General features: G+C 42.3%; 1 protein-coding gene across 22 annotated transcripts in view; it reads right to left on the bottom strand.

The window, feature by feature from the left end:
- Nucleotides 1–11938, bottom strand: part of PPFIA1 (PTPRF interacting protein alpha 1) — a 117830-nt gene that overhangs the window by 4392 nt on the left and 101500 nt on the right. For 13 of the 22 annotated variants that reach the window (XM_034933249.4, XM_034933254.4, XM_055093705.2 and 10 more), the window contains 5 exons: nt 7665–7840; nt 7481–7578; nt 4929–5104; nt 3412–3480; nt 1819–1984 (listed from right to left, as the gene is read on the bottom strand). In XM_034933249.4, the coding sequence (XP_034789140.1) occupies nt 1819–1984; nt 3412–3480; nt 4929–5104; nt 7481–7578; nt 7665–7840 (685 nt within the window). Of the gene's footprint in view, nt 1–1818; nt 1985–3411; nt 3481–4928; nt 5105–7480; nt 7579–7664; nt 7844–11938 lie in introns of all 22 variants that reach the window. The other 9 variants (XM_063608628.1, XM_063608630.1, XM_055093707.2 and 6 more) reach the window with 1 other exon arrangement.

Below are 11938 nucleotides of genomic sequence, written 5' to 3'. Positions count from 1 at the left end.
AAAGCACTCGTGGACTCCAGGTGACAGAGCTTGAGCTGAAGGCCAAGTCACAGTTCTGCTTTCTAAGAATTATATGCATGACTCTTGGAAGAAAAATGCTAATTTGTAAAAAGTTCCTAGTTAAAAGATATACTGGGTTTTCCCCCTCGAGTATATTATCAAATTCTGGCAAACAATAAATAAATAATACAGCTTTTTACTAAAAATGCCACAAAGTAAGCTATTCTCACCCAAAGCGTCCAGCTTAACTAAGGTTTTATATAAATGTACTTTTCTTTTTATTTTTATACAGGTGATAGAGAACAAAATTTATGAACCTACGTACGGGAGGGACTGATGACAAAAAAAATTGGCAAAAACCCCATTCGCACAGTTTTCAATTATTATTTTTTTTTTTGTAGAGATGGGGTCTCACTGTGTTGCCCAGGCTAGTCTCAAACTTCAGCTCAAGTGATTCTCCTGCCTCTCAGCCTATCAAAGTGCTAGGATTACTGGCATAAGCCACCATGCTTGGCCCCTAATTAGCACTTAAAAAATTTTTTTTTTTTTTTTTTTTGAGACAGAGTCTCAGTCTGTCATCAAGGCTGCAGTGCAGCGGCACAATCTCGGCTCGCTGCACCCTCTGCCTCCCAGGTCCAAATGATTCTTGTGCCTTAGCCTCCCAAGTAGCTGGGATTACAAGCATGTGCCACCACACCTGGCTAATTTTTGTATTTTTTTTTTGTAGAGACGGGGTTTCGCCATGTTGGTCAGGCTGGTCTCAAACTCCTGGCCTCAAGGATTAGCACAGTTTTTAATGCCACTTCCTTTCCTCCAGTCTGCTCACTGGCCTCAGAAGTGAGCATGAGTGACCTGTGTGTAGCACAGGGGCTGCCAAACAGCCCCCACTGACACGGGCTCAGAACTTCACCAGCTTAATGAATGAGGCAATCAATCATCGCAACTACTCTATGAGGAAGACACTACCATGACGACCATTTTACAGATGGGGAGACCGAGGCCAGGGTAGTTAAATGACTTGTTCAGGGTCATGCACCTCCTAGTGGCAGAGCTGGAGTCAAACCTAGGCAGCCTGGCTCTTCAACCTGTGCACTGCCTTTCATTAGATGAGTACAAGGGCAGAGTTGAGAGACCTGTAAGGAAGCCATGGTCAACTGTTAACCTCAAATCAAAGTGGCCGTCTAAGGGAAAATCCCAAACTGCATGTGAAATCATGGCAGTGATGCTCTCTCTCTGGCTGGTATAGTCAATAGCTGCCTCGCTCCACTGGGGACTTCTTGGAGGTTCACCTTCCTCCCTTCCCTGCCCTCTAATGGGTAGACATGTGACTGCACGGAACAGCAGCAGCAGGGAGGGCAGAAAGCATAGGCAGAGCTCACACAAGCTGGAAACTGTGTGTTCTTAAAACTGTACTCAGTTATTTTCTCTGGTGTGGACAGCAGTAAATTATGTGGTTTGGAAGCTACTACTACACTACTATTTCCTGAAAGAGCTTTCTAGCACGGCCTGTCACAGACACATATTTACAAGTATGCCTCAGTCTCTCTCTGAGAACACAGACGAATACTGAGCTTTATTAGTTGGAAAAATATGCTAAGATTCAACCAGACAAGCGTGTTTTAAAAATTCTATTATTATGGTTAAACTTTTATAAACAAATGTTAGAGTTAATTTAAAAACATTTATATTTGGACATGCAACCATACTCAAGTGCCTTGTAACATATTAAATAGGCCGTTTTAGATCATTATTAATGTTCCAGACAGAAAGCTGCTCATGCTCCCAACAAGTGACAGGTTAGTGTGACCCATCACATACCGTCCATCTGCATCTTCTTTGGCTGCATAGAGGGGGAAGACATAGAAGAAGTCACCCGGAAGTTTGCAGGGAGAGTCTCTGCTGACCCAGCAGCTAAGCCACGAATGTCCTTTGGTCTAAACTTTTTTCTCCATGAAGGTGCTCTCCTAAAGCTTTTATCATCATCCTGGTAAATTAAGGAACAAAAAACAAGATTCATTTAAAAAATAAAGGTCAGAGATGTAAAGTTACATGTCCTTTAAAATGACTGCTGAACTCGAGAATGTATTATTGTCCACATGTATTTAATCCCTTCTTGATGACCACACAATATATTGCCCAACCTGGAACTTCAGCGTGAAATGGGGCATGGTGATGGTCCGGCTGGGCCTCAGCTGGTGAAGTGAGGTCGGTGCTGGGCCATGAGGATGTGCTCCTTCTCCCCAGCATCATGTTCTACTTCTTACACCTCGCAGGAATCACTTTCTTGCTACGTAATACGTTTTTTTTTATCTTAAAAAGTTTATTTTTCATTTTTATTTATTTTTTTACAGACAGAGTCTAGATCTGTTGCCCAGGCTGGAATGCAGTGGTGTGATTATAGCTCACTGTAACCTCAAACTCCTGGGCTCAAGCCATCCTCCCACCGCAGCCTCCTAAGTAGCTGGAACTACAGGTGTGCCCCTACCACACGCAGCTCTACAAACAATTTTTAACTAGAAACAATTTTATCTTATGCCAGGATATAGCAACAAGTGCTTCATCTTTAGAGGTGGTCTTCTATTCTCTCTGTCAAACTCAACTTTTCTTAAGGTCCAATTAAGAGACTCCTAATCGTGTGGAACAAATGAGTCATGGTTTTAAGGGGAAATTAACATTTTGTGTTTTTAATATACTTCTGAAACATGCCACCCCACCCATGCACAGGAGTATGGGGGTACACTCTGGACTGGGGTAGGATACCTACTGGTCCCCAAAACCCAACTTACAGACTCTGTTCCTAAGCTGCAACCAATGTTTTATGATGTGAAAACCATTTTTGAGGGATGTCAAAAATTAAATAGCAAAAATAAAAACAAAACTACCTTCTTGAAGGTATTACTTTTGTGGGTTTTTTTTTTGCAGGGAGGGGGTTTCTTTTTGAGATGGAGTTTCTCTCTGTCGCCCAGGCTGGAGTGCAGTGGTGCGATCTCAGCTCACTGCAACCTCCACCTCCCAGGTTTAAGCGATTCTCCAGCCTCAGCCTCCCAAGTAGCTGCGATTATAGGCACCTACCACAACGCCCGGCTAATTTTTGTGTTTTTTAGTAGAGATGGGGTTTCACCATGTTGGCCAGGCTGGTCTTAAACTCCTGACCTCTGGTGATCCGCCCGCCTCAGCCTCCGAAAGTGCTGGGATTACAGGCGCGAGCCGCCATGCCCGGCCCAGGTATTAGTTTTTAAAGGCTCATTTGTGAATAAATGTATAAGAGCAAAGCCTGACTTCTAACATCCAGAGAGACTGCCTAGCTACATGATGTCCCAAGTATAATAATAATAACAGCTTACATTTCACACACATTTAAACATTTACACACATTTCAGACATTTAAAGAACATTAGGCCAAAAACTTACTTCATCAAACCTTCTATCAGTCCCCATGACCAAAAGGTTGTTAAATTCTCTTTCCAAGACAGCACGGGCCTGAAATAACCAAAGAAAAACAAATAAAACTTTCATCAAATCTAATTTGAAGGGTGTTAGCATCGTAATTGTTTTTTAAACCAAGACTTAAACTCCCTCACTGCTGGCTGGGTCTGGTGGCTCACGCCTGTAATTCCAACACTTTCGGACGCCAAGGCGGACAGACCACCTGAGGTCAGGAGTTCAAGACCAGCCTGGGCAACATGGTAAAACCCCGTCTCTACTAAAAATACAAAAATTAGGGCCTGGGTGTGGTGGCTCATGCCTGTAATCCCAGTACTTTGGGAGGCCGAGACAGGCAGATCACTTGAGATCAGGAGTTTGAGACCAGCTTGGCCAACATGGTGAAATCCCATCTCTACTAAAAATACAAAAATAAGCCGGGCACGGTGGCGTGTGCCGATAATCTCAGCTACTTGGGAGGCTGAGGCAGGAAAATCACTTGAACCTGGGAGACAGAGGGTGCAGTGAGCCAAGATTGCACCATTGCACTCCAGCCTGGGCAACAATAGCGAAACTCCGTCTCAAAACAAACAAAAAAACAACTCCCTCACTGCTATGACTACATTGAACCATAATAATATTTTAAATCAGGGCATCTAATGTGGATTCAATGGATGGGCTTTTGCAGAAAGGGATCCATGATCCTTGGAGTCATATTAACAAGGGTGTGCTGTGTGGGTTGGTCAGGGGTATTGGCCAAAGATATTCAATGTTTTTTTTTTTGTTTTTTTTTTCCTTTTTCTTTGGGATGGGGGTCTCACTCTGTCACTCGGGCTGGAGTGCAGTGGCGCAATCAGAGCTCATCACAACCTCCACTTCCCAGGCCAAGCAATCTCCCTGCCTTGGCCTCCCAAGTAGCTGGGACTACAGGCATGTGCCACCACACCCGCCTAATTTTTTTGTATTTTTTTGTAGAGACAGAGCTTCACCATGATGGCCAGGCTGGTCTCGAACTCCTGGGGACTCAAGCAATCTGCCTACCTGGGCCTCCCAAAGTGTTGGGATTGTGGGCATGAGCCACCTTGCCTGGCATATTCAATGTTCTGTAGAGGAATAAAAGTTCCCTGTTTTTCAAATGAGCCCATGAGTCAAAAAGAATGGCATAAGGCAATTACCCATAAAAACAAAATTAATAAAATCTTCATGTGGCACACCTAAAAACACTTCTCTTTCCATGTAAGAACTAAATATATGTCACTCTTCTGATCAGGCACATGGGCTGGAATGAAAGATCGTCCTTATCTGGTTTATTGCAGGACTCTCATGCTTCCAACAGAAAAGGGAAAGACAATAGACCAAAAAAAAAAAAAAAAAACACCAAAAACTAGTTGTCCGAGGTTTTTTGTTTTTTTTTTTAAAGTTTTCTTTCTATTCGAATAACTAGCTGTCTATAATCAGGGTGCCAACTGAACAATGAGTGCAGACACAGACAGGTTTGGCGTCACCTGTGTGTTCTGCGTCGGGATCTGTAACAGCAGTGCCAGTGCACTGAAGTCGAAGGTTTCATCTAAGGCCAGAAGTGCTCCGTGAACACCACTCTCTATAAGATTGTTTGCATATTCTTTAAGGCCAATTGACAGGATCCAGCGAATCACTCGATCATTGCTCCAAACAAGCACGTCTGCAAAAGAATAAAGACAATTATAAAAGTGGCTTCAGAAAGCCATCTTTATCACATGTACCCTGTAATGCAGGAGAAAGATTCCTACCATGGTTCCTAATCCTTCGGCTCCTGAGAAAAGTGCTGGGAGACACTGCTAAATAGACAACCATTTGCTGCACTGAGACAATGGTGTCCTGGCCCTGCTCCACTCTCAGGGAGACTCTCCCATTAGAACTCATCCTTCCAGTGAGCACGAGAGGAATGAAGTTATTATTTCTAGAGAAAAGAAGATGATGAGGATCCAGGGATCAGAAGCCAGAGGACTGCAAGAACTTGAATACCTAACATGTATAAACATGCTTCACACACAGACTGGAGAGTCTTCTGAAATACTTCATCACGGATGGAGCTGGCTCCATAATAATATGAACACTTTGCTCAATTCAACAGAAACCTCTCATTTCTAATCTCGAAGTCTTTGTCTCATTTTAAAATGAGAGAAACTTAACAATATCATCCAGCACATTAGAGACTTTGCAGAAAATCTTTTTTTTTCCTCTCTCTCTTTTTCTTGACAATGTCCTGCTCTGTCACCCAGGCTGGATACAGCCTGGTACCATCATAGCTCACTGCAGCCTCAACCTCCTGGGCTCAAGTGATTTTTCCCACCTCAGCCTCCTGAGGAGCTGGAACTACAGGCATGTGTCACGAAGCTCAGCTAATTTTTTTGTACTGACAGGGTCTCACTATGTTGCCCAGGCTGGTCTTGAACTCATGGGCTCAGACAATACTCCTGCCTTGGCCTCCCAAAGTGCTGAGATTACAGGCATGAGCTACCATGCCTGGCCACAATATCTTATGCAAATTAACAAATTATTCAATTTGCTCTATTAGATCTAAAAATAGCCACTCTAAAAATATATGCAGATGATCACCAATCACTTCCAAAGACACTTCCAAAGATCTTTGTCTATTGGAAAAAGATGTAAAATAGATACAGAAAACAAAACAGATGGACATATTTCATTGCCAATGCCCTTTTCTGGATAAAAGTCCATACATATACACACACTGTATAAATGTCGACTTACGACTTTTCTCCTGATTCACATTAACTCAATCACAAGTAAACTTCCCTTCAACTGGGCCATCTCCCAACCATATTTTTATCCTTAGTTTCTTTCTTAGTATAAAGTGGGGATGAAAACAGCACTTAGACTGACAGGGCTAAGGTAAAGATGAAAGAAAGCAACCCCTGAGTACTTAGAACACCACCTGGCACCTACTCACTGTTAGTAAGACTGGCCTCTTCTTATCATTATTGTTATTGGTGACTTCCTTGCATTCCAGGAATTCTGGGAGTCATTACTCTGAGCTTAATGTTTACTGTCTAATTTTAAAAGCAAATTCTGACTGGGTGTGGTGGCTCACACCTGTAATCCCAACACTTTGGAAGGCCAAGGTAGGAGGATCGCCTGAGCCCAAAAGTTCGAGATCAGCCTAGGCAACATAGCGAGACCCTGTCTCTACAAAAAAAAAAAAAAAAAAAAAAAAAAAAAAAAAAAAAAAAAATTCCAGGCATGGTGGAGCACACCTGTACTCCCAGGAGCTACTAGGGAGGCTAAGGCAGGAAGAGCACTTGAGCCCAGGAGTTCAAGGCTATAGTGAGCTGTGATCACACCACTGCACTCCAGCCTAGCCTGGGCTACAGAGCAAGACCCTGTCTCAAAATAAATTAAATAAATAAACAAACAAACAAACAAATAAATTTGAGTACGGAGTGAGGGACTCCCCAACGGAGAAGAGAACCAACTCCACGTCTTCTGGATGAATGTCTCACATCCTCTAACGCCTCCCTGGCCTGTGTTTTCCAACTGAAATGCCTTTTCCTTACCCTAAGCAGCTTCTCCTCCTTCTTCAAGGACCAGCTGAAATGCGGACGCTGCCTCTCCTTCCCCTCCGGGAGCAGAACTACACGGCGCTCTCCTGTTCTCCTGAACCCCTTGGATAAGCCCCCAGTCATATTTCTCACACTTGAATCATCAAGTGAGCTTTGCTCTGTTGTTATCTAACAGTGTGGAACAGCATTTCGGAGTGAAGGAGTACACAGGGCATGACCAAAGGAAAACTCTCAACTCACAGGAAACGACTAGCCGGAGACATTTAACCTCCAGACTGATGTGTGAGAACACAGGGAACAGTTCTCTAGCTGTGGAAGAGAATCTCAAAAGCACTCAACTTCATCCAGCCCTCCTCTGCAATGACACTAGACTAGTTAGTTTTCTCCACTTAAATTTAGCCTTTCTTGATTTTTTGAAAAATAGGAAGTCACTGAGGCTCCAAACACACCAGCAAGTAGGAGTAAACCGAATCAATTAAATGTCATGTACTAACCTTTTATTTCACTCTGACTTTCTTCTCTTTTTCTTTCCAGTTCTTTCCGGTCATAATTTAACCTTCTCAGGCACATAATTCCACACTGGAAACTGTTTCTATTTGGAAGAAAAGAGAGATGATTTAGAGATGATAACAGTGAAAAATCTTAGCGAATTATTAAGAGCTATCTCCATTAAGTTACCTGTGAAAACTGTCGACCATTTTCAGCTGCCCTCGAAGGTCTTTCTTGGTCAAGTGGTCCAGCATCCTGGCGTCTACAAGGCACTCCATGAAGTAGCTGCGGTACTGGGGGAGGCCCAGGCTGGGGAGCCACTCGTTGCCGATCCACTCGTGGTTCATGTCCCCATAGGCGAGTGTCTGCTTTTCATAAATGGAAAAGGTCAGTTACGGAGGAAGTCTCAAAAGTAGTTTATATCATTTTTAAAATGAATTTTTAATCTATTACCTATATTCTCAAAGGCTAAACTAATGATAATTTTATAATTGCAAAATAATTTGATCTCTTCTTCTCACCTTTTAAATTTGTTAGTAAAATTTTTATACAACAGGAATAGTAACATTAAAAATATATGATTCGTTGTGATAAATTTAACTTTTAAATCAAACTACAAAAAAACTGTAACTGGCTATAAATTTCCTCTCTGAGATAGTTTTTAGTATAATAATGTGACAAAGATTGATCACGACTCATGAACAAGTTTGAAGGCTCAATTCAACACTGCTCACTAAAATTATCTCTGGTTGGTTTACATTTTAACACTTTGTTTTCCTAAAGAAAAAATCCATTTCAAAATCAGTAAAAGTCAGTTAAAATATAGTTTTAGAGAAGAGATAAAGCAACAACCAACAGGACTAAATGGGGAAACAGGCAAATTCACAATTATAGTTGAAAAAATTCAACACTTCTTTCTCATAGCAACTGATGAACAAGCAAAAAAAGAAAAAAATTAAGAATATAGAAAACCTAAACTAACAACCCTTAACAAACTTGACCTGATGTTTCATAGAACACACCACCCAACAAAAGAATATAGAACACTCCACCCAACAACGGAATGTAGAACACGCCGCCCAACAACAGAAGATAGAACACGCCACCCAACAAGAGAATACAGAACACGCCACCCAACAAGAGAACATAGAACACGCCACTCAACAACAGAATATAGAACAATCCACCCAACAACAGAATATAGAACACTCTACCCAACAACAGAATATAGAACACCCTACCCAGCAAGAGAATACAGAACATGCCACCAACAACAGAATATAGAACACGCCACCCAACAATACAGAACACACCACCCAACAGAATATAAAACACGCCACAAACGACAGAATATAGAACACTCCACAAACAACAGAATATAGAACACGCCACCAACAACAGAATATAGAACATGCCACCCAACAATGGAATATAGAACATGCAACCCAACAACAGAATATAGAACACGCCACCCAACAACAGAAAATATAACATGCCACCCAACAAGAGAATATAGAACAATCTACCCAACGAAAGAATACAGAACACTCCACCCAACAACAGAGGATAGAACATGCCACCCAACAACAGAAGACAGAACACTCCACCCAACAACAGTAGAACACGCCACCAACAACAGAATATAGAACACACCACCCAACAACAGAATATAGAACACGCCACCCAACAGAATATAGAACACGCCACCCAACAACAGAATACAGAACATGCCACCCAACAACAGAATATAGAACACGCCACCCAACAACAGAATACAGAACAGGCCACCCAACAACAGAATACAGAACACGCCACCCAACAACACAATACAGAACGTGCCACCCAACAGAAGATAGAACGCTCCACCCAACAACAGAAGATAGAACGCTCCACCCAACAGAAGATAGAACGCTCCACCCAACAACAGAAGATAGAACGCTCCACCCAACAACAGAAGATAGAACACGCCACCCAACAGAATACAGAACAATCCATCCACCCAACAACAGAAGATAGAACATGCCATCCAACAACAGAAGATAGAACAATCCACCCAACAACAGAAGACAGAACATGCCATCCAACAACAGAAGATAGAACACTCCACCCAACAACAGAATACAGAACACGCCACCCAACAACAGAATATAGAATGCGCCACCCAACAGAAGATAGAACGCTCCACCCAACAACGGAAGATAGAACACGCCACCCAAGAGAATACAGAACAATCCATCCACCCAACAACAGAAGATAGAACAGCCATCCAACAACAGAAGATAGAACAATCCACCCAACAACAGAATATAGAACACGCCACCTAACAACAGAAGACAGAACCCTCCACCCAACAACAGAGGATAGAATGCTCCACCCAACAAGAGGATAGAACACTCCACCCAACAACAGAAGATAGAATGCTCCACTCAACAAAAGAATATAGAACACTTCACCTAACAATGGAAGATAGAACACTCCACCCAACAGAATATACAACAATCCACCCAGCAACAGAATATAGAACGCACCACCCAACAAGAGAATATAGAACACACTACCCAACAACAGAATATAGAACACTACACCAACAGAATATACAACACGCCACCCAACAACAGAATATACAACATGCCACCCAACAACAGCAGAACACTCCACCCAACAGAAGATAGAACACTCCACCCAACAGAATACAGAACACTCCACCAACAACAGAATATAGAACACCCCACCAACAACAGAATACAGAACACGCCACCCAACAACAGAATATAGAACACTCTACCCAGCAAGAGATTATAGAACACACCACCCAATAACAGAATATACAACACGCCACCCAACAACAGAATATACAACACTCCACCCAACAACAGAATATAGAACACTCCACCAACAAAAGAATATAGAACACGCCACCCAACAACAGAATATAGAACACGCCACCCAACACCAGAATATAGAAAATGCCACCCAACACCAGAATATAGAACACGCCACCCAACAACAGAATATAGAACACGCCACCCAACAACAGAATATGCAACACTCCACCCAACAACAGAATATAGAACACGCCACCAACAACGGAATATAGAACAATCCACCCAACAACAGAATACAGAACACACCACCCAACAACAGAATATGCAACACTCCACCCAACAACAGAATATAGAACACGCCACCAACAACAGAATACAGAACACACCACCCAACAACGGAATATACAACACACAATCCAACAACGGAATATAGAACACGTCACCCAACAAGAGAATATAGAACAATCTACCCAACAACAGAAGATAGAACACTCCACCAACAACAGAATACAGAACACGCCACCCAACAACAGAATACAGAACAAGCCACCCAACAACAGAATATAGAACAATCCACCCAACAACAGAAGATAGAACACGCCACGCAACAACAGAAGATAGAACAGGCCACCCAACAACAGAATATAGAACAATCCACCCAACAACAGAATATAGAACACACCACCCAACAACAGAATATACAACACGCCACTCAACAACAGAATATAAAACACGCCATCGAACAAGAGAATATACAACAATCCACCCAACAACAGAATATACAACATTCCACACAACAGAATACAGAACACTCCACCCAACAACAGAAGATAGACCACTCCACCCAACAACAGAAGATAGGACACGCCACCCAACAACAGAATACAGAACACGCCACCCAACAACAGAATATAGAACAATCCACCCAACAACAGAATACAGAACATGCCGCGCAACAACAGAAGATAGAACACGCCACCCAACAACAGAAGATAGAACATGCCACCCAACAACAGAATACAGAACACGCCACCCAACAACAGAAGATAGAACACGCCACCCAACAACAGAAGATAGAACATGCCACCCAACAACAGAATATAGAACATGCCACCCAACAACAGAATACAGAACAATCCACCCAATAATGGAAGATAGAACATGCCATCCAACAACGGAATATAGAACATCCACCCAACAACACAATATAGAACACTACACCAACAACGGAATATAGAACAATCCACCCAACAATAGAATATAGAACATGCCACCCAACAACAAGAATGTAGAACACTCCACCAACAACAGAATATAGAACACTACACCAACAACAGAATATAGAACAATCCACCCAACAACGGAATACAGAACACGCCACCCAACAACAGAATATAGAACACTGCACCAACAACAGAATATAGAACACTGCACCAACAACAGAATATAGAACACTACACCAACAACAGAATATAGAACACTACACCAACAACGGAATACAGAACAATCCACCCAACAACAGAATATAGAACAATCCACCCAACAACGGAATACAGAACACGCCACCCAACAACAGAATATAGAACACGCCACCCAACAACAGAATATAGAACACTACACCAACAACAGAATATAGAA

This window comes from Pan paniscus, chromosome 9 (assembly GCF_029289425.2).
Source record: "Pan paniscus chromosome 9, NHGRI_mPanPan1-v2.0_pri, whole genome shotgun sequence".
In the NCBI taxonomy this organism is placed as follows: domain Eukaryota; kingdom Metazoa; phylum Chordata; class Mammalia; order Primates; family Hominidae; genus Pan; species Pan paniscus.
The sequence above is the reverse complement of the archived record's forward strand: the minus strand, read 5'-3'. Positions and strand labels throughout refer to the sequence as shown.